The sequence below is a fragment of the Cannabis sativa genome, chromosome 2 (genome assembly GCF_029168945.1).
Source record: "Cannabis sativa cultivar Pink pepper isolate KNU-18-1 chromosome 2, ASM2916894v1, whole genome shotgun sequence".
Taxonomy (NCBI): Eukaryota; Viridiplantae; Streptophyta; class Magnoliopsida; order Rosales; family Cannabaceae; genus Cannabis; species Cannabis sativa.
This window is the reverse complement of record NC_083602.1, coordinates 52,547,354-52,570,933: the sequence shown is the minus strand read 5'-3', so window position 1 is coordinate 52,570,933 and position 23,580 is coordinate 52,547,354. Positions and strand designations below refer to the sequence as shown.

General features: G+C 31.9%; 2 protein-coding genes across 2 annotated transcripts; both read right to left on the bottom strand.

The window, feature by feature from the left end:
• Window positions 1-577: 577 nt before the first annotated feature.
• On the bottom strand, window positions 578-4,867 carry LOC115718731 (probable inactive receptor kinase At5g58300). The gene is made up of 3 exons (XM_030647557.2): window positions 4,061-4,867; window positions 2,021-3,366; window positions 578-1,536 (listed from the first exon to the last, which is right to left on the bottom strand). Exons 2-3 carry the CDS (start codon window positions 3,294-3,296, stop codon window positions 908-910), a joined length of 1,905 nt encoding a protein of 634 aa, XP_030503417.1. The 5' UTR covers window positions 3,297-3,366; window positions 4,061-4,867; the 3' UTR covers window positions 578-907.
• Window positions 4,868-12,558: 7,691 nt separating this feature from the next.
• LOC115719076 (26S proteasome regulatory subunit 6B homolog) lies at window positions 12,559-17,715 on the bottom strand. Its single transcript, XM_030647980.2, has 6 exons — window positions 17,064-17,715; window positions 14,451-14,681; window positions 14,019-14,177; window positions 13,676-13,828; window positions 13,155-13,238; window positions 12,559-12,995 (listed from the first exon to the last, which is right to left on the bottom strand). Exons 1-6 carry the CDS (start codon window positions 17,556-17,558, stop codon window positions 12,861-12,863), a joined length of 1,257 nt encoding a protein of 418 aa, XP_030503840.1. The 5' UTR covers window positions 17,559-17,715; the 3' UTR covers window positions 12,559-12,860.
• Window positions 17,716-23,580: the final 5,865 nt, after the last annotated feature.

The window sequence follows — 23,580 nt, the reverse complement described above, 5'->3', positions numbered from 1 at the left end:
ATTGCATATTGTAACCAAGCTTGAAAACTAAATCAAGTGTCCTACTACTTTCAAACATATTACCTACTCTTCTAATGGCCTATATACAACTATTTTCTATCTTATCTCAATCAATTATCAAGTATCAACTCATCATCAATATAACACCCAAAAATCAAAAACTACATACTTACATACATTTCTCTTCTAAACAAAACTATACTCATTTACTAAACCAACAACTAATCATCACTACACTACTTTATTATTTGGCCTTATTATTTTACCTCAACATCTTTTAAATACTTAATACTCTCTACCTATCTATTATAAATTGAACTAATCCAAATTTATTCTCAATCTATAACATAGTCTTAAGAAAACGTATTTGTGGATTAAGAAAGATTAAAATACCTTTAAGAAGGTAATTTTAATCCAAGGCCATGTATAATATTTTTTAATAGTTTTTACAAATTTAGAATATTTTTTCCAAATTTTTTATATAATTAAGAGAGAATCATTCATGTTTAAAGGCCATATTTTTCAAATTTCAAAGGAAAACAAAAAAGGTATGCAAAGAGACAATATTGGAAGTCCATGATTAAAGAGAAGACCTTCGATTAATTCGTTATGTGCAGAATACATCATTAAATCAAATCATGAAATGAAAAACTCCATATCTAAATCAATGAAAAATAAATAAATAACTTTGTGGCACTATAAAATTCCTAAGATGGTGGAAAAATTGGACAAAATACAATCTATCAAACAATACAAGGATGTAAAATAAAGTTTAAATTATGGTTGGAAAAAGTTTTCTCCAGACAAGTTAAAAATAGAATGATATTTCAATCTTGGTTTCCCTTCTGTAATGAGATGAAAAGAATTTTCATGCTCATAGAAACTAAGAAGAAGTTACAGCAAGCAATCATGGAGTTTGCACATTTGAGTCCTTGGATTTGTTCTCTTCGGACGAGGGCCGGTTCTCTGAGTCAGATTGCCGGATGTCTTCGATCATTCGAACAACTTCATCCATGCTAGGCCGCATATCTGGAACCTTTGTCACACAAGCCATTGCAATTTGCAACATTTGCACCATTTCTTCTTCAATATTTTGGTACCTCATTAGCTCAACATCAAATACCTCTGCTGTCCATTCCTCTCTTACGACGGAATGGACCCACCTTGGAAGATCAACCGTGTCATCACGACCGGGTGATTGAAGTGGAGCTTTTCCAGTCAACATTTCTAGTAACAGAACACCAAAGCTATATACGTCGGATTTGTGTGTATATTTACGGGTTTCAATTACTTCAGGAGCACGGTACCCTGCACCCCTAGAAGGAGTGGCATGGACATTCATAAGAGGTGTCAGGCCAAAATCAGAGATACATCCATCAAAATCTTGGTTGAGGAGCACATTTGAAGCCTTGATATTCCCATGAGTGAACTTAGGACCACCCATAGAATGAATGTGAGCGATTCCCTTTGCGGTTCCAAGGGCTATCTTTACTCTGGATTCCCAGTCTAACTCCGTTCTCCCAGCTCCTCTGTTTCCTGTTATCGCAGCCATGAGAAGAAACTTTATTACAAAAACAATCAAATCCAACAGACCAAAACACCTAAAATGCAACAAGCCATACTGCAAAATTTCAAATACAAACACCCTAATCATTTTATTGGAATCTTGAAAAGTCTAGGTACATAACAATTCATTAAGAAAGAAAGAAAAATTACACATGCCATTGTTTCAGATGTCATTATTCCATGGTGCCAAGTTCAAAACTGGGACTCAACACCTAACCTTACAATATTTGGAAAGAGAAAAACCTATAACAATTACTGTCTAGTGTCTAAGAGGAACTTAAACATTGAACATTGCGGGTGCAAACAACCGATTAAGCTACCCCTTTTTAGTTTATATTTGTGTATCTTTTCACGTTCCTGTCATGCAAGTATGTTTAAGTTTGTACTGATTACACTGCTAATTTAGTTAACATTCAGAAATTAGCAAAGTATTAGAAGGATCAGATGTACATACCATGCAAGAGAGCAGATAAACTTCCACGAGGTACAAAGTCATAAACCAGAAGCTTCTCATCCTTTGAGTAATAATAAGCACGTAGTGGCATTACATTTGGATGCTGTCCAACTCTTCCAACGGTATCCATTTGCTGTTCAAAGTCCCTCTTCCCAACAACCACTTCCTTTAACCTTTTTACCACCACTGTTGTTGCTTCCTCTAATATAGCCTTGTACGCCGTACCATAACTGCCTTTTCCCAGTACTTCAGCTGAAGCTCTCAACAAATCTTCGAGATCAAAGTTGTAAGAAGAGCCTTCAAAGAATACCAGCTTGTTCTTTTCAGGCTCTTGCACCCCACTCCCGAACTCTTCCTTAGGTTTCTCGGTCCTTCCAACGCTAGGCGCCTTTCCTTTGAGTGCCCTTGCACCTCCATCATCCTTTTTCTTGCAACACCAAAGAACAATAACTACAGCTAAAAGAAGCAGCAGCACAGATCCTCCAACAGCAATGGCAATGATAGCCCACATTGGCAATTTCTTTTTAGAGCTCTGTTTCTTCATGGGAATAGCCGGTAGTGGAGGGTAAGACGGAGGTGGAGGAAGAATGGAGGAGCATGTTTCAAGAGGAGGTCCACACAAAAGAGAATTTCCAAGAAATGATGAATTTGGAAACCCTTTAAGGGAAGATGGTATAGATCCATTAAGGCTATTGTAGCTCAAGTTTAAATGCTTGAGCCCAGTTTGCTTGAGATCAGGTATGGGTCCAGATAATGTGTTGTTCTGGAGGTTCAATCCTGTCAGTTGAGTCAAATTCTGTATTGTTTGGGGAATTTCACCAGTGAAGGAATTAACAGATAGGTCCAAGACATTGAGTTGTGGGGACAATGAAGCAGGAATCTCACCAGTGAAGTTATTGTGTTGAAGATAGAGGTAGTTAAGTGAAGGAAGAGAGGTAATATCAGAAGGAAGATTACCACTGAGAAGATTTGATCTAAGGCTGAGAATACTGAGGGCATCTAGCTTACCAAGGGTGTTGGGTGGGATAGAGCCAACAAGACCAACCCCGGGAAGCCGGACGGCTAATACACGACTCCCGTCTTTGGTGCAAGTGACCCCAACCCATGATGTACAAACAGGATTAGCAAGGTTCCACCTGAAGTTCCTAAGATGAGGAACAGCAGCAGCAAACTTAAGAAGGGCTTGCTTATCTGAGTTAAGATCAGCAATTGCCAAAGGAAGAACAATGAAAATGTAAACAAGGAAAGAGAACACTGCTGTGTAATTGAACTTCATGAGGAGTTATTTGCCAAACAATATCAAGTTAGATAAGCAGAATGTTAGATCCAAAGGCCTCACTTTGCTCCTGGAACAGAAAATTTAACAATATTAGCTAGCTAAAACAACAACAGACACATTCTTATTCCTTTAGTCAGTGTGGTAAAGCAAAGCAATTCAATTTCCTTTCCACACAAAGGAAAACAAAGCATACTGGTATATTGTTATATGATATATTCTTAAATCCACTTTTGTAAGTTTCAAAGGCCATAGAAACATGGATTTGTACAATTGCATTCAGAGTTCAAAGTTCTAAACAAGAGAAAATAGATCCTAGGACTATAACCATATGGAAAAAACTTCACAACTATCCTCAAATCATACCTAAAGAAGGAATCTGTTTAAGAAATTAGACGAAGTCAAGAGTGGTTTAACAACCACAGTTATAGAACTTTTGCAAAAACCCAACTACTCAGTTAAGAGTCTTAAATCTTTCACTCTAAATGAACCTAACACGAAAAATTGTTCTTGCACGAAATGAAATTTACACATTTTCTACTAGCACATTCACCAATCTACTCTAAATGGGTTTATATTAGTCTTTGACACTCTTCACATAATTGTAAAAAAGAATAGTTTTCAAGTAAGTAGAACAAGAAATGGGTTTCAACCAAAACATTCCTAACATTAAGTTAAAATTGAAGAACACTCTTCATAAAGACTCAGATCTACAAGCCTAATGAGGAACAAAGTCAAATAGCAACTTTACTGAAAATGGGTACCTGGGAACGAAAGAGGAGCCGAGTGAATGAGCTCAAGAGCAACCATTAGAGCTCCATTGAGCTCTGAGTGACCAGCATTGGGTTCCAAACATGGTAATTCACAAAGTTTCAAAAGAAGGACATTAAAGGCAAAAACTTTAACAAGTGGGAGTTTCTCAGTTTCAGATCCCAGCAGCATTAAAGAAAAGAAGGAAGAGTGATTAAGTTTTGAGACATACGAGGTGAAAGAAACCAGTTAATTCCTGTGGATTTTGTTGATAACCCTTTTCCCATTTGAGGCCGCAAAATTAATTGCAAAGAGTTAGTATAAAGCTTTACAGCTAGTAGTACCTCCTCTTACCTGACAATCCCAAAAACAATTTTTTGAAGAATATGAAGAAAGGCAGTTTCTTTTTTTCTCAATTAAACATTAAAAAAGCAAATTAATTGAAAACGAAGAAAAGGGTTTGAGAAAGACGAGAAAGATAATTAATTAAGACCAAAAACTGGCACTGAAGACAGTAGGACTCTTGACTGTGAGAGAGAAAGAGAGATGTATAAATATATATAATATATTATATATGTGTGAGTGTGTTTGATGGGTTCATGGAAATTGACCATGAATAATCCACACTAGCAGAAAACTACAACTACAACTACTCATAGTCATACATAATAAATAGCCAAAAAAAAAAAAAAAGAAAACACTTTCATACAGCTCACACCTTAAACCGCTGAGTTTTTTTTTTTTTTTTTCAATAAATTACATGGGAATCTGAATATAACTCTTACTGTGAAAACATTAAATAAGTTTGAAAGGAAAACCTTAATATACTTTGCTTTTAGTACAAAATTACACTTTGTAAAGTTTGTAGCATCTATTCCCATATAGGGTTAAAAGTGAGGTGAAATATGGATGTGAGAGAATAACTGAATATTATTATTATAATTATTTTCTTTTCTTTTGACATTTTTGGATTCAGCTTTTTCAATTTTTGTAAAAAAAAAAAAAGGTAACAGGTAATTATTTTTTGTTTTTTCCTTGGATTTATCCATGTCTGTTGGGTTTATATTATACCACTTTATATTTTATTTTCCTTATAATATGTGGTTTAGCAAATTTTGAAAGAAAAAAAAATATTGATATAAAATTGTAATTTTCAACTATGCAAAAAAGAATAATAACAAAATATTTGTACCCTTTTTTTTGACATTATCTTAGCTATGTATTGGTTGTGTGTACGTGTGCATTTATTTGTAAACACTTGCTTATCCAGCATTTTTATTTATCAGTTTTGCCAAATAAATAAATATATAGACACAATAAAAATTTATGTATACAATACTAATTATTTGGTCAAGAAAGAAGTGGCTTTAGATATATGCTTTAAAAGCATGGATTGGATCGTGGCCAAAAAAGTGGGTTTGGTTTGGTTTCAAATATTTTCAAAACGACAACCAACAGAAGCCTATGCCACCAATTTTCCCTTTTCTTCTGGCTCAGTGTGTTCTTTTGTTCTTTTAGTCAATCAAGTTTTTCCGATTTGTGTGAAATTTTTGTGACAATTCAGTTTTTTTGAATTTGTATTATCATTATTATGCATTGAAAAATAATAGTGGGACTAGTAATTATACCATTTTTTGAATACTATGTAAAGTATATATAGTCGTACCCAAATAATAGTATGTTATATATGATTGTTATTTTAGTGGGAAACAATGAGTAACTTCAATATATAAATATACATATTCTAATAAAAAATAAATAAAAAAAGGCTAAATAAGTACAACAATCACCAATTGTTTATATGTGCTCAATTATATTTATATAAATTGGTATATATGTAATAACTAATAATAATATAATGTTGTAGTTAATGTAGTGGGTAAAGTACAGCTTGAATTGAAGGCTTCAAGACGAACCTTGATCCAACAACTCCCCACCTTCTTTCTTTCTTTTTTTTTGTAATAATATATACAAATAATTAAATATTACCAACTACCCCTTGATTTGTTTGATCTAAAAACCTTATCTTAAAACCACATTAATGGAAAGAATTTCGTTCCCTAATCAATAAACTTATTATTTCTATCGAAAGAAAAAGAAAAAACCTATTTTATTGTAGAAATTAAATCATACTATTCATGTCAAGAAATAGACATATAGTATATACAACTAACATTTTTAGTAACATTAATGTTCACCAATTTTATAAATCTCAATGAGCTTAAGACATTTTTAATGAAAAAAAATATCTGTATGTATTATTTAATAAAATTGAGATTTTTAGTAACATTAATGTTCACCAATTTTTAGTAATATTTTCATGTACATAGGGACATTTTTTTTTTATTATGTGTCAAACTATTATTTTATACTATTTTTATTTCCTTTTTTGAATAATTTAGTGACCCCTAATAAAAAAAAAGTTGTTAATATTTATTGAAAGCCATACTAATAGAGTAACACGAACTGTGGTAAAAAAAAAATTAGTATTATTTGATTAATTAATTGTACAATCAAATATATTTAAAACCTTAGTTTTATATGTCCAATGTGTTAATCATAGTATTTAATATCTAAATTTCAGTATATATCAAAACAAAAATATTGCAGAAGTGTTTCAATAAAAAAAAAAATTGCATGTAAAACACGTTATTTAAAGATATTTTTGGTAAATGTGGTTTAAGGATACATAATGTTGAATATTAGCTAACTTTCTTTATTAGGGGTCACTAAAATATTAAAATAAATGAAATAAAAATAATATAAAAGAGATTAATTAATTATTAGTATTAAAAAAAATGTTTGTATGTAGAGACATTTTTCGTGACTCTACCTAAGCATTTCCCTATCATTTTATTACACTTATATCATTAATTAAATTACTTCATTAATTTATAAATAATTTTATAATTATTTTTTAATGTCAAATTTAATTTTTTATAGTTTTAAAAAATCACTACCTATAATACATAGATTATTATAAATTCACTTAAAAAATTAATAAAATACACACATCAAATATGACTAATTAATATTCTATATATACAATTATAATAATTCTATATATAAACACTATAATGATTATATATCACTCCTTTAATTTGAGTTTAAAATTGATGATTTGATGATGACGGGTATATATTATCAATAATCTCAATGCAAAATCGATGCTAATTAACAAATGATGCTAAAAGTATGTTGTAGTGTTAAATGCAAAGGTAAAAAAAGAAAAAAAGAAAAAAAGAAGCTAAAAATATTAATTGTGTTAAAATGCAAGAATCTGTAATTTAATTAGTATGAAAACATAAATTAACACTTATAAATTTGCACATTTTTTTAAAGAGAATTGCTTAAAAGAGTTATTGGTGATCTCTTGAGTGTCATATTACTATAATAACTACTATAATATCATGTATATAACTCAATTAAATAAGCTTTTAAAAAATATTTCTAACCGATGATAGGACGTTACCTATGAAAAATGTTGAACACCTAATAACAATGTTTTTTTAAAAACCAAAACAAATTCTTGTAGTTAACCGCATTTACCGCAACCAAAAAAAAGAGAGAAAAAACTAAATTAGAAACTATAGCAGAGAATGTAGGAAGTTATAACTTTTATGATGAATTATTAAAGCTTCTTCTACCAAAATAAATCAATAATGATGTCTCAACTTTATTTATTAGTCATGATCATGATAAGAATTTGAGTCATCAAGGTGGCCATATGAAAAATGTCCATCTCAAACGTTCACATATTTATATTAATGCATATGTACAAATATATAAATGTATGTATGTATGGTCCAAACATATTTTATATATTTTTCTCTAAAGTGCGAAAAGGAGGATGTAATATGTCCTCAAATCACATATTTATCTTGTCTGTTTTCATATTTATATAAAGAAATTTGAAACAATTTTTTTTTTTTTCTAGAGTTCGAATTCAAGATCTTCTTTTTTTTTTTTTGGAAATAAGCGTGAATGTACCATTAATAAATAGAGTTAGACCTCTCGGTCATTACATAAAAGGTTCTCCGGAACCGAAGAAACCGGAATAATCCCATACAACTTGTTAATAAAAGCCCAATTAGCCATATTATGGGCTGCAAAATTACAAGTTCTGTTAACATACATGAAATTACAACAAGAAAAGGAGGGAAAGGACTTAACACAAAATGAGATATAGTTGTCAATCGCCCAAAGAGACTCCGATCCATGGAGAGCATTGATAACTGATCTCGAGTCACTCTCAACCAAAATAAACTTGAAGCCTTCCTCTAGAGCCAACGAGACCGCTGCACAACAAGTCGCTGCTTCTCCACACAAAGCATCCGAGAAGTCCAAATGATTTGTGTGAATCCGGACCACCGAGCCAAAATGATTTCTAGCTACCACCGCTAAGCACATACTTTCTGAACCCACCCTTACATCACAGTTCAATTTTATCCAAGATCTTCCATTATTAAAAATATACAATATCACTATGCTACATTCTAAAAAAAAAAAAGTCAGAACTTTTAACTTGCAAGACTAGCGTGGTTTATTAATTAAGTTATATCATTAATTGTAGTAAAATCATAAACTGTACGTAAAATATAAATAATAAAATAAATTATTATTATTATTAACATACATGCATAAATTAAGAAAACATCAACATCGATCGATTAATTTCAGCAAATATAATAAGCACAGCACGCGAATACCATATTAATTACATTAAACTGTATATTAATTATATATTCTTAATTTTTCTATAAATATCAATTACAATAGTAGTGATCTTAATTACAAGGAATAATTATCACAGCTTGGCAGACAAGTACAGTTTGTGCAGCAGTCGACTCAGAAGCTTGTCTGTCTTTTTCAATTTATATCTTAAAATATTAATCTAATACTTATAATAATAAGGAATATTATCCATAATCCCATTACTATAATTGTAGATATATATATTGTTGGGAAATTCTATTGCTTGAAAAAGAAAAAGAGAAAGAATTAAAAAAGTTTAATTACATTTATGTATGTAATAATATATCATTGAATGAAAACTTGTATACATGTAGATTAGAAACTGAGAGTTGTAAAGTCAACTTTTTCCAAACCCATTGATATAAATTTTATTTAATTAAATATTTCACTTTAATATATATATATATTTATATATACAATATACGTACAATAACAAACTGCCAAGAGCTAGCAAGACTTCTCAGTTTGATTGATAAAATATTTATGGCATTATTTAATAGGACCTTGGATCAGGTGCCAAGATAATAACCTCATCAAATATTATTGAGTTAGCTTCAACTAAAATCAAAGGGGGTTTTTTCTTACTTAAACTAGCCAATGCAAATTTGAATCTTGTATTTTATTAAAATTATTAATTGGATAATACTATAAACCTTGTAATTTTTAAAGATAACAAAATTATACCTTAGCCAAATTTTAGTCAAATAAAACATAATAATAACCTGAGGTTTTATGACTATGTTAATTACATTTTCTCATTTGTTAATGCTAGAAATTGGCTTAAGATTAGTTATATATTAAGAGAAAAAATTGATAAAATTGAGATTAGTGTATTATTTTGAATCATTTTAAAAAAATTGACAACTTTTTTAAAATAAAAAGTCCAAGTCCAACGAAATTTTCAACTTTTATCTTATAATTAAATATTTCTTCTTAATCTCTATTTAAGTTTATGATCTGCGTTGAAGATTGATACAAACTATACACACATGCAAATGAAATAATCGACATAATTAATTAAGGTGCCGTTTGGTAACACTTTTGTTTTTTAATTTTTTAATCACAAAATGAAAGTAAAATTTTTGTTTTTAAAAAATTTATTTTTGAAAAACAAAAATGCGTTCTGTAACCACTTTTATTTTTCAATTTTAAAAACAGAAAACAAAAGTGTGTTCTGTAAAGTTTATTTTTATTTTTATTTTTTGATTTTATTTAAGTCGGGTCTAGGTCCGGGGTCGGATTTGGGTTCAAGTCAAAAGTCAGGTTTAGCGCCAGGGCCGTAGGGAGGGGATTTGGGTCCGGGTCTAGTCGTAATCCAAAATATTGATTAAGAAAAAAAAAACTGTTTAAAAAAATATTGAAAGTGATTTTTTTTGTTTTTAAAATTTTGATTTTTAATTATAAAATTGAAAAGTAAAAACAGTTTTATAGAACATGTTTTTGAAAAATATTTTCACTTTTCTACTTTTAAAAACAGATAACTGATTAAAAAAAGTGTTACCAAACGCCACCTAAGAAAATTCATTACTATTTGATTTATGAGAGCTCTTGATTTATTTATCTTGGTGTATTTATATTTAATTAATGCATAAGCTCCATCTGCATGAGGTGACGGCAGAAGAGGAATGAAAATCCAAATATATGACAGATATATATATATAACTTACCTTATAATAAATATATGTGGTCTGTCCCAATAGTATAATTATTTATTTGTGTTTTTCAAAAAAATATATATTTATTTGTGATATATACTTTGTCAATTAATAACAAAACAATGATTTTTCTTTTTCAATAAAAAATGTTTTGGTAGATGAATTAAAAACATTAAATAATTGCTAGAAAAAAAACATATTAAATAAAATAACAATCATTTTAATTTATATATATAATTGAATATATAAAGCTTATTTATAAAGGTCAATGGAAAATTATCACCACATGGTCGGTCCCTGTAACTAAAAGGAAACGAAAAAGGAAAAACCAATATTATATATAAAAATAATAATTAGGCTTGTTGTATTTGTAGTAGCATCTTTTTATTAGAGATTCAATACAATTTCAAAGTCAGAATGAATATATACATATTTATATAATAAATAAATAAATTAGGTAATGTAGGTCCTCTATTCAATCAAACCTATATAATAATTAGCATAAAGCACAAGCAAAATATATAACACAACAAAATAATAATAATCTTAGGGTGACTGAAGGCATAATATCAATGTCATGGACAATGACATTAATCAATATTAATGTGGTTTAAATGGTAATTAAGGTATTGATTTGTTGTTTGGATCTTAAACTCATGATTCATTAAGTCAAAGACGCTAACCCTTTACCAGAAGAAAAATTTTGCTAGAGAAAAAAATTGAAGAAAATAATTTCCTAATTATTCCAAATTTTACGAAAGTACTTTATAGAAGAATATAAATATATATTTAAGAAAAACTATGAGCATGTTTGGTATTGTTTTCTGTTTTTTGTTTTAAAAAATTGTTTTTAGAAATGAGAACAAAAAATAGTTTTTGAAGTTTTTAAAACACAAGTCACGTTTGGTTAGTGATTTTTAAAAACAATATGGACCAAAAGTGAATTGGTTTTTAAAACAGAAAACAACATTTTGTTGTTTTCAAAATTCTTGTTTTTTGTAACTTTGTTTTCTGAAAACTGTTTTTAAAAATCAAGGCCAAACAAGCCAAATTATTTTTAAAAACAATATTCTGTTTTTAAAAACAAAAAACAGTTTTTTAGTTATGATGCCAAACATGCACTATATTTCCTTCTTTGGGTTTTTTTTCTCTTATCCTAAATTATAAGATCCAAACATAGGTTAATATAAGAAAATAAAACACAAACACTTACTAAGAATTAATTAACAACAAGAATGGAAAGAAAGAGAGAATGGTGTCCAAGAAAGACACAAGGCAACAGACAAGCATGACTCTAACTATACAGTCAATCACTCTATTCGAATTAGGTGTGTGTGTATAACTAAGCTCTGCTGTCCTTTTGTACGTCTGGAATCTTCCTAACCCAGTTTTTTAATTTTATTTTTATTTTTCTAAAAGCTTTTAAGAGCAATTTTCATTTTGTTTTTCTTCTTTATTTTCCTGTTGGGTTCTCTCGTTAATCGGATGAATAAGGAAACAATCTTTCACTATCAAATTGCAATGTTTGGAACATAGTAGATACTTTGAATTGAATAGATTACAAATTATTTCATTTCTTGAAACTTCAAAGTGCTAGCTAGGAAAAGAAAAACTGGCTTTTCAAGAGTTTTTGGGATCAAATAACTTTAGTCCAAAGCACATAGTATAACATGATAAGACCTTTGACCTGATTTTGCTACCAAACATTTGAGTGATAACCACTCTACATTGGCACTACTCGAAACCAGTACTACTACCTCCCCAAAACCATACAAGATTCCCTAATCAATAGGAAATAAGTCTTCATTATATTAGAATAATGCAATACACACTATAGTTAAACCTTATATGAGAATATAGTGGGCCCATAAAGCGCACATGTGAGCTTGTAATTTAGCTGAAGGAAAAGGAAAGTAATCAATAGGTAGGCATGCAAGGTCTGCTTGTACTTTGGTGCCTATAATTATGGTAGGGTTTGGTGCTCTTTTGCTTTATGTGGTTTTTTGTAGGGTTCTAGGCCAAACCATAATCCTGGCCCATGTTAATTAAGGCCTGTCACAACTCACACAACAGCTTATTTACACCAATGAGACAAGGTCACATTATAAAAATTCTTCTCAATGAATAATGAAATGCATCAAACAGGCCCAGCAACCTACAGGAAAGGGAGCTCTGAGCTCTCTACTACCACTACATAAAGAACATAAGAAATAGATACTATGTCAAGGGGAGTGTGGTGGAGCAGCAAATGAAATCAGAACATGTAATTTAGTTTTTCCCTTTTTGGCTAAAATGATAGGAAAAATATGTTCAAACAACAGCGTGCTAGTACAAGTAGATTCAGGAGTTTCAGTACACGAGATCTTCGAAACAGCAAGCACTGGAAAAGTCCAACATAACTTCTTCACTTGTAGAATTCAAAGTCGGTATCAGGCTTCTTCACATTTGTTCGGTATCCCTTTTCGAAATCCTTTGGAAGGATGACATACCTGTTCTTCCGAACAGCATGCATTCCTGCTTCTTGACATATAGCTGTAATCTGCAAGCATCGATTCAAAAATAAAGAATTAAAATACTAATGGAAGGTGTTAAGATCTGTGGGAACCTTGCAAAAGTAAAGCTAATAACAGCAATAATTGACATAAAATTTCAAGATGTTTATCCTTTCTTAAATTCAGAAAGATACACTTCAACTAACCTCAGCAGCACTGATTTTATCAGGCCTTGATACATAGTCCTCCAAATCCACTTCGTCACTTAAGTTCATTTTCGCCGTACAAACCTGTACAGTAAATGGACATGGTTATTAATTTTACATATATGCTTATTTCAGAAAAAACTGCAGTAGCTTGGTAAAACACACTTGACAAAGAATGCATATTTTCTTATTGAGATACAGTTATGAAGTATATACAACAGACTTCCAAGTCCAATTTAACCAAATAAAAACGAAATTCTGAAGGTAATATAGGAGAACAGGTGAAGTTGAAGCAACAAATGTAATGATTTAGAAATTTAAACTACTTGCCAATATAAAGGAAGACATAATTAACATACAAAATAAAGAAATTTTGAGGAAGTCAAAGGCTTCACAAACAAGGTTTGTAATGCAAAATTTTAAAATTGAGAAATATAAGGGTGAAATAACACCGTAGATTCAAAGAGTGAATTCGATATTTCATCTTTTTTATAGACTTGTATGCACAAAACAAAACATACCTGAAAAACAAGTCTCTTCTGCCTTCTATCAGGCAAAGGAAATTCAATCTTCCTATCCAGCCGTCCAGGACGCAGAAGTGCAGGATCCAATGTATCAGCTCGATTAGTAGCCATGATAACCTTCACATTCACTGTTTGATCGAATCCATCCATCTGAAAAGAATTTATAAGTTGATCAGAGTTGGGAGGTATGTATACAGGTCAGAGAAGCAGTTTCGGCTATAGAAATAGATCTCAAATATGAATATAAAGCCTTTTCAAATAACTGACTGAGTGAGTGTCAACAGTTTTCCTGCCATCAAAATTATTATATTCAAAATTTATTAATATCTTCCAGCTCTACCTGGTTGAGAAGCTCCATAAGTATACGCTGAACTTCTCTATCAGCTCCAGTTTGAGCATCAAACCTGGCAGTAGCTATAGCATCTACTTCATCAATAAAGATAATTGCTGGAGCATTTTCCTTGGCAAGACGGAAGACATCACGAACCATACGAGGGCCCTAAACAAAAAACAATTGTCTGTAAGTACTTGTAATTTGAGATGGACACAGCAAACAAAAAATTAACCATGTAGCAGTACTTTATAATTCAAAGTATCTTCAAAGAGGCAATATATAGTAACCATGTTCAATATTACCGCAATTACTCGTACAATTGGTATAACAATCAAGTTGTCATTAAAAATAATAATAATAAGATGTTTTCCTGTAATTGAACTGGTACAAAAGAAAAGGCATCTAAGAAATGTTGAAAAACAAGATCCAACACCTTACCTCACCCAAATACTTCTGAACAAACTCTGAACCGACAACTCTAATGAAGGCAGCAGTTGTGTGATTAGCAACAGCCTTGGCAAGCATAGTTTTACCAGTGCCAGGAGGACCATAGAGCAAAACACCACGCGGAGGGTCTATACCAATTTGTTTGTATAGTTCATGGTGAGTAAGCGGTAGTTCCACAGCTTCACGGATTTCTTGCTTCTGAATGTCACATCCACCAATATCCTAATGCATAAAAAGAAAAAAAAAACACTCAGTAGCATTAAAACAGTGATGAGATCAAATGTCTTAAGGTTAAGGGAAGGTAGCAGAAGATAAATAAATGATATGTAGAAATAAATGGCACTCATAAAATGAATGTAAAATGCAGCGAAGATATATCTTTCATCAATAACAAATTCAATCAGAAATGAAATCCCCCTTAATCCATGAATAATATGTGCATTTCTAGAATCATCATCACCAGTAAGATTCTTTCAGAGATTCATTTTTTTTAGTAGGAACTCAACAACACATACATCGTATAACAATCAGTTCACTGCATATCCCATATGAGCAGAATATAGTAATATATCATACCAGGTGCACAATCAAACAAGAAGAAGACCCCAAGAAATGCTCTATAATGAATTTTAGTCTAATCTTATCGTAAGTTGTAACTAATATCAGCAAAAAGCAAACAATTTAAGGAAAGGAACTTCACTCTCCAAGCAAGAGCACGCAAGCCACAACTTGAAAAACTCTGGCAAGTCTCAAGATGCACCAAACATTCGGTACATAGATATCATGATTAATTTGATTCCTAAAAACAGAGTGAGAATAAAAATCTTCGCACTAATTTAGAAATTCAAAATTCAGATCAACACTAATTTCAACAAGCTTAAGGCTTGCGCCTAACTAGATTTTTTTTTTTCCTAAATCCAATACACAAATCAATTCTGAGGCGCTCCGGAAAAAGAGCTTGGCGGCAATTTAATATATATGCCTCATCTATTGTAATAAAACAGAATTCATTTTGCCCCAACTTAGATTGCCACTAAAATTATAAAAATATATATATATAAATATACTAGGTAATTGTTACGTGTCAAGCCACGTAGTGTTAGTTTTATTTAATATTTTAGTTTTTTATTTGAATTAATAATTAAAATAGTATAATTATTTGAACGATTTGTTTTATAAAAATAAAATATGTGTCAGTATATTTAGTAAGTAAAATATAGTTGTGTTATAATAATGTATGTTATTAATAGTAAAATGTACATTAATCTTCTAATTGAAAAAAGTTCTATTATCTCATTTCATATCTAATAATAGCTACACAACTATATATTTATAGATTTTCACATTCTTTGCAAATTACTAATAAGCACCAATAATATTTTCATATTCTAATATTTTTCAACCTTCTCCTCTTGGTGGTAAAATTAAAAATAAAACTAAAAATAAGCACAAACATATAAGGTAAATACTAATTACAGCCCATTTTATCTTTTTTTATTATTATTTTTTTAAGCCCAACCCAAAAATCTCTAAGCCAACACAATCAATCTAGGGTTTGTTAGAGAGATATGTGGCTAAGATGATTTTTTTAATTTAAAAAGATTGTTTAATTTTTTGGGTTTAATTATTGGGTTTATTTTTTAACGGGAGATCAAACCTAATCGTTAAATTTAACAGAATATTCTTTTATTTTTAAGTATATTCTGTTAAACCAAGAATGTTAAACCAAGAAATGCCGTTAGATAGGCACTTTTAATATATAAAGATATATGGATGCCAATGGTGTGGGAAATTTTTGAAAGAATATCAGGATGCGTATGGTGGCAAGAAGCAAGCTGTGTCAGAAAGGGAAGAGGGGAGATGGAGCAGGCCAACAGTGGGCTGTTTTAAAATTAATGTGGATGCTGGTCTGAGAATCAAAGAGGGCTGTGCTGCTATAACCTGTGTTGTGCGGGAAAACGATGGTGCAGTGGCCTTTGCGGCTGCCAAAGTTATGCAACAGCAGCTAACACCTTTGATGGCTAAGCTGCTGGCCATTAAAGAGGGGCTCATGGTCGGTATATAGTGGGGTTTTCGAAACTTTACAGTGGAATCGAACTGTATAAGAGCGATCCAACTACTTCAAGAGAAAGAGGATAGTTGTAGCGACATTGCAGGGCTGCTACACCAGATTAGAAGTTTAATGCAACATCCTAATGTATCTGATTTATTATTTGTTTCTAGAGAAGTTAATCAAGTGGCTCACACTTTAGCCAATCAAGTTTGTTATCTAAACCTAGTGCTATGTGGATTGGGGTTTCCCCCTTGTGTTCATCAAGCTCTGCGGCTTGATGAACCTTTTACTTTGTAATTGTTTGAATTGAATGAATTCCATTTCGAAAAAAAAAAAAAAACTAAATTAACTTTAGAAATGATATCGTTGTTAAAATTCTACAAAAAAATGATACCAAAATTATGGAATGGTGCACGATTTCGAAAACCCTAAATTTTAATAACATCCAATTCAAAGATGCTAGGTTAGATTGCTAGAAAGGCAAAATCTTAAATTCGATTTTCCGCAAACCCTAATAGAAACAATGTCAACAAAAAATGAATCGGTCTTACAGAATAGGTGACATCGGGCTTTTCTGACTGGCTGAGAAGGGAAATACTGGAGTCGGCCTCAGGAGGAAGAACGTCAACAAGGGCATTCGAGTGGCGATGCAAAGCAACAGAGGCAGAGGGCTTGAGAAGCTCCCGATTGATGGTGCTGAGAATCCTGACGTAGTAATTGGAGCCGGTGGTTGAGCCCACTATCCCATTATTCTGATCAACCATTTCCATGAACTGGCCAATGACGAGGGGAACCGATTGGATCCTCTTAACCTCTTCTTGGGCACGAAGGAGTTCTCGCTTGAGATTCTTTTGCTCGTCCTTAACGTACTCCTCCTGGATGTCGATGAACTCGAGCTGGCGTTGCAGTGACTTGAGGCGACTGTAGAGATCGTCCTCGTCGGAGGAGAGGTACTGTTCGGAGAGACATGGGTCAGCTCTCGTCGAGGGGAAAGAGGGCGGTGGCTCCAAAGGTTTCGGGTCCATTAGTAGAGCAGAGGCCGCCATAGCCGTGGAGCTTTCAATACTAAGTATTCTGCAATTACAAAAGAAAGAAATGGAATATAACGGAAGAGTAATGGAGTGAGACGCAAGAAAATAATGCCAAGGGAGAAAGAATCACTTATGTGTACTTTCTAGCACTTTAAAAAAAAATATTTCCATTCTATATTTTACAAAATTTATTAAATAGTTTTTATTTTGCTAAATGATAAATTAAATTTTATATTTTTTATAATAATATAAATTAATATTTTGATTTTGATTTTTAATTTTTTAGTTTATATCATAAACAAATACATAAAATATATTCAGTCTTATCATAACATCATCTTTAAATTAAGTTATTATTCAATTTTATTTTGATAAAAAAATCAATTGAGAGTATTATTTTATATTATTTTAAAAATAAAAAGTTTAATTTCTCATTTAATAAAATAGGGAGTATAATCAATAATTTTTGTAAAATGTAGTATTCAAAATGATATTTAGTCTACATCCCACAATTTTTCTTTTTGTTCCTTTTAATCACACTGAAGAAAGCATTTATTCAATAGAAATGCTAAAAGGTACCAATAGTAGTGTTTAGTACTCTCCAAAATATAATATCGCTATTGGTAGAATTAAGTATCTTATATCACTGCTATACTCGTATTTCAAGTAATAAATGAACGAATCTATCATGCATGCGACACGTGTACTAAAGAAAGACATTAAATGATCTCCTCGCAATAAAATACATGTATGGGGTCTTCTCAAGAATTATTGACGCATTTAATATTAAAAGTAACATGTGTGTAAACACTTACAATAAGCGTCTCGCATATTGTGCAGTCAAAGACTCTATTTACAAATAGAGGAAGGTCAAGCTTGTTGCGAGATCGAATGCCAACAACTCGGCATGCACAAGAGATACAACTTGAAAAAACTTACAAGGAGAGATGATACTTACCCAAGCCTTACTTCAAATAAACCAACAAGTAGGGTCTACATGCTAAATCTAAATAATTCACGAGGAAGCCTGTACATAACGTATATTTTTAACTAATATTTTCCTAGAGGAGCGAAGTAGTGCTATAGAATAGCTTGGTCATAACATGTTCAAAATTTAGTCAACGACAATAGTTATTCTTCTTATTTTAAATATAGACGACCAATTTTTCAAACTTAGAGAAAATTCTGTCAAATTATATTCTGTAACCAAAAAATCTAAAAATAAAAATGACTTGTGGAGTGCGTAGATTTTAATAACAAAATCACGTAAAAATCTTTATCACTTATATTAGAATTCATAATTAAGTATATATATATATTCATTAAGTATTTATTACATATTATTAGGTCTCATAATGCTAAGGAAATTCTAAGTTTCATTCAGAACCTTTGATAATTAACTTTGAAACACATTTCTCTACACAAAAAAACAAAGTTGTTATTATGGACAATAGTTCTCAAGACATTCTTGTCGAACAAGAAGAAACGGTTCTTCGTCCTAGAAAAGAGCCCCAAGGGACTCAACCTGTAGACAATCCAAATACAGAAATCGGTCATCCTCAATGGGACTTTGAAAGAACTGACAATCCATAGGGCATCCCAGAAAAGATAAAGAAGGCAACTTACGACCCCACTAGATATGTTCCTTTAGCGGAATTGGAAAATCGCAAACTTTGGAAAAGGTTGGCCAAATCCAACCGTAGAAACGATGAATTAGAGCGTGAAGTCGCTGCAGCACGAACAACTGCGAATGATGCACCTGTAAAACAAATTGAGCCTCCATTAAGGCGTCCATGAGGAAGGCCTCACGAATCGTGGACTAGAAGGGTGCGACATGCCATAGTTGAAGCATAGTTGAAGGGAACAATGTGAATAATCCTACACGTCCCCATGAGTAACAATCAGGGAGTACAAGAGAAATTCCCATTAACCAAGAAACTTCGCAAAACCCTAATGGTCAAAGTCCAAGAGGAACGCGACCATATGTTCCAAAATCGTCCCACAGGAATGTGAGACCTCCGCCAAAACAACAAATAACTCGACCATCGAGTCATCGTAAGCTTCCACGAGGCCCACAAAGGGATGACAGAAGTTATATGTCCTATCTATTTGAACGACATCACCTAAGACGAGAGAGTAATTCTCAAAGGACAAATTCGAATACCGTTGTAAGTGGATCAAGGAGAAGCCAAACACAAGGCCAGTTCTCAAGGTCTCGTACAAGGGAGACTTCTCGCAAAAGAAAGAATAATGTCGTCTCAATAATCATAATGAACAAACCAACATGAGTAACTTACAAAGTTATCAATCAAAAAGTGCCTCGCTCATAAAGTCTGTAACTTCCCAAAAATTTAAATGTGATTTATTAAGGCATATTTTATGAAATATGGAAAAATTTGAATATTAAGAAAATAAATGAGTAAGATTATAATCTTACTAGATTAATTATATAGGGATTAGGGATTTTATCATAAATGTGAGAAATAAGTGTCATTTATTAATTACAAAGATTTTATAAAAATGTGTGGGTAATATGCATGCTATTTATGAATTAAAATATTTTCAGGTCCAGCAACTTTAGAAACTCGATTGGTTGGCCAGAAGTATCATAGTGGTATTAGTTTGTGATTTTTAAGTGCGATGAAGTTTTATTAGTATTGGTTTTATTGAGGTATTGCGAGGTAATTATTTATGATAAGTTTACCCCTAGTATTGGAAGTTTATTCGAAAGTGAGGGTAGTTTAGTCTTTTGATATTTAAGTTTATTTAAGGTTTTGTATTTTAGTGATTTCTAGACTAGTTGAGCCAATTCTTTAATTTAATAAACTAAGAATTTCATTTAAGGATTAACATAACACAAAAAATTTAAACCTAAGCCTCTAACCTCTAATTCTCTTTCTCTCTCTCTCTCTCTCTCTCGGCTCACTCAAAACCTTAGTGTTTACTGGGATTTTCAGAAAACTAATTATAAGAAATTAGAACTGAATAAATAATTTGTAGAGAGAAATAGAACAACATTTAGAGTTTTTTACATGGTTGGAGCGTTAAAGAGCCTTAATCTACGAGTATATATTATTATGTATTTTAGCTTGAAAAGTCTTTAGGAATACAATGAATATATGTTCTTTGTTTTTGCTTGAGCAAATATTGTAAGAGAATTCAACCCTTAGTTTGAAGGATTTGTTGGGTATTTATAGTGTTCATATGAATTATACTTAGTTTCTCTTTTTCCTCTAATGGGGAGTTTACATTAAAAAAGATACAAGTTAAGATTGTATTCGTGAGGCCCAACCCATGAGATAATAGGTGTGTTGACTAAGCAAATTGTACACGATCAAGTCGTCATTATCGTGTCCTCACTACTATAACAATGCGCTTTAGATGCTCTTATTTTTGCTGGAAATTAAAATAAGGGACGACGTAGGTTTATTAATCTGCTAAAGGTTATAAATCTCTTATGGCATCAATTTTTTTGGAAATAACCGATGTCATAGAGTAAGCCTCTATGTCGTTAGTTATTTCTAAATAATTGACGCCATAGAGTGATCTTTGTTGAACAACGTACTCTTATCTGGTATATTGATTACTGATAATGTCCTTATTGGTTATGTGTGTATTAACACACTAAAAAAATGGTGATGCTGGGTATCACGCTATTAAACTTGATATGTCCAAAGCTTATGATCGGGTGGAGTGGTCCTTTTTGGGTAAAATTATCCAAAAATTGGGATTCCATGGTGATTGGATTGGTAAGGTGATGGAGTGTATTTCCTCTGTGGAATATTCAATTCTCTTGAATGGTGGTATTTATGGTAATATTCATCCTAAAAGGGGCCTTTGACGGGGTGATCTCATGTCTCCATACTTGTTCCTGTTGTGTGTTGAAGATTTGACGAGTTTGGTGAATCAGGATTGTGATAATAATTTGTTGTGTTGGATTCCATGTGGACGGTCAGGGCAACTATCTCTCATCTGTTATTTGCTAACAAGGTCGACTCTGAGGTGAGGTGAGCCAGGCGTGTGCCTTGGACCTCTGCACGCTCGAGGTCCCAAAATTGTAAAAATAATTATCACGAATAAAATATTAAAAAATAAGAAAATAAAGTAAAATATTGTTTAGTGTAGTGGTAGAGTGTGATTTTAAGCAAAGAGGTCAAGGGATCAGTTTCCAACCTCTACTTTTACATTTTTTTTTAGAAATATTTAATGTGTAGCTATGGAAAATTGAACCTTAGAGCTCTTAAGAGTTTTAAATTTGTTTACCACTAGTACTGCACCAAAATATTAGAATTATTATCTTCATAATAATTAAAATATTTATATCAGGGCCCTAAAATTTAATTTTTTCTTAGGCCCCATACACCTAAGGACCTACTGATGATAATCTTTTTGTCCTAAAGGCTTCAGTCTTAGCATGTAATAGATTCAAACTCATGCTCTCTTGGTATGGTGCTGCTTCGGGTCAGAGTGTGAATTTCGAGAAGTTAACTGTTTGTGTTTAGTCCTAATGTCTCTGAGGAGGATAAGATTGGTATGACGATAATCCTTGGGGTTGTTGGAGTAGAGTGCACAAAAATTATTTGGGTCTTTCTTGTTTTGCAAGGACCACTAAGTTTGTCATGTTTAATTCTATTTGAAATTGCATTTGGAAAAAGTTGAATGGTTGGAAGGCTAAATCCTTCTGTATGGCAGGTAGAGAGATTCTTATAAAACATGTCATTCAATCCATTCTGACTTACACAATGTCCCTCTTCAATTTGTAAATAATGTCCATTGCATGTGTGCAAGATTTCGGTAAGGGTGATGATCTGAAGATGAAGATGCATTGGTAAAAATTGGAAAAATTGTGTTGGGACAAAGATCATGGCGTTATGAGGTTTCTGGATTTACATCTTTTCAACCAAGTTTTATTGGCTAAACATGCTTGGAGGCTCTATCATAACCCTTCCTCTTTGGTGGCTTTTTGGTTCTAAAAGGTTTATATCATCAGAATAGACCTTTTAAGGCAATAAATTCTTCTAAAAGAGGCTTTTATATTTGGAAGAACGTTTTGTGGGGAAATAAATTATTTGATGCAGGGACACTTTAGAAAGTAGGGGATGGTAGGGATATTTCCATTTACGAAGACAATTGGCTCCCAATGGCTGTTGGTTTCTTAGTCTTGTCTCTAAATTTACTTGGGATTGGTAGTATAGTGGATTTATTGCAATCTAATTTCGGAGATTGGGATGCATATATGATTTATGGTTTGTTTTCTCCTGATGAAGCTTCTTCTATACTTTCTGTCCCTTGACCTTCTTCTCCATCTATTGATAAATTAATTTATGGCCAGGGCCGGCCCTGAAAATATATGGGCCCAAGACAAATTAAATTTTGGGGCTCTCAAAAATATATAAAAAAAAATTAAAAGAAGAGTGTTATGGGATTTGAACCCATGACCTTGGACTTTATACCATCCACCTCAACCAACTAAGCTATAAATATTTATTGTTTATAATACACTTAAATTTTACTTAAATAAAAGCCTAATAATTTTTTTTATTTTTTTTATTTCGGGCCCCCGGAAAGTGTGGGCCCTAGGCACGGGCCTAGCCCGCCTATGCCTAGGGCCGGCCCTGTTTATGGCCATGATTCTTCAGGCTTCTATTCTGTCAAGAGTAATTACTAGCTTGCTACTCATTGATTAGAGTGTGATAGACCTTCTCCTTCACATGATTTTTCAACATGATGGAAGAAATTTTGGTGCCTTAACATTCCTCCCAAAAGTTAAAATATTTGCTTGGTAAATTTCAAACAATCGGATCCCTTCTAAGTTTAATTTGATCAAGTATGGTATGCTTACTGATGGCCTTTGTCCTTTGTGCGATGTCCAGGAAGAAACCACTCATCAGCTTTGTGTGGGTGCTCTACTTTTTCACAATGTTGAAAATATTGTGAGTTTAATCTCGGAGACCCTTTGGTTACTTGTACTGATTTTATTAGTTTTATATACTTTATTAGAACTTGTTTTCAGTCTCTCAAGTGAGATCAACTCTTG

Coding starts and splice junctions, on each gene's coding strand:
- LOC115718731 (XM_030647557.2), bottom strand. CDS start 3,296: ATGAAGTTCAATTACACAGCAGTGTTCTCTTTCCTTGTTTACATTTTC. Junction 1,537..2,020: donor TTTATCTGCTCTCTTGCATG/GTATGTACATCT, acceptor CTGCGATAACAG/GAAACAGAGGAGCTGGGAGA.
- LOC115719076 (XM_030647980.2), bottom strand. CDS start 17,558: ATGGCGGCCTCTGCTCTACTAATGGACCCGAAACCTTTGGAGCCACCG. Junction 13,239..13,675: donor AGAAGAGACTTGTTTTTCAG/GTATGTTTTGTT, acceptor TTTACTGTACAG/GTTTGTACGGCGAAAATGAA. Junction 12,996..13,154: donor ATAAAATCAGTGCTGCTGAG/GTTAGTTGAAGT, acceptor CGATGCTTGCAG/ATTACAGCTATATGTCAAGA.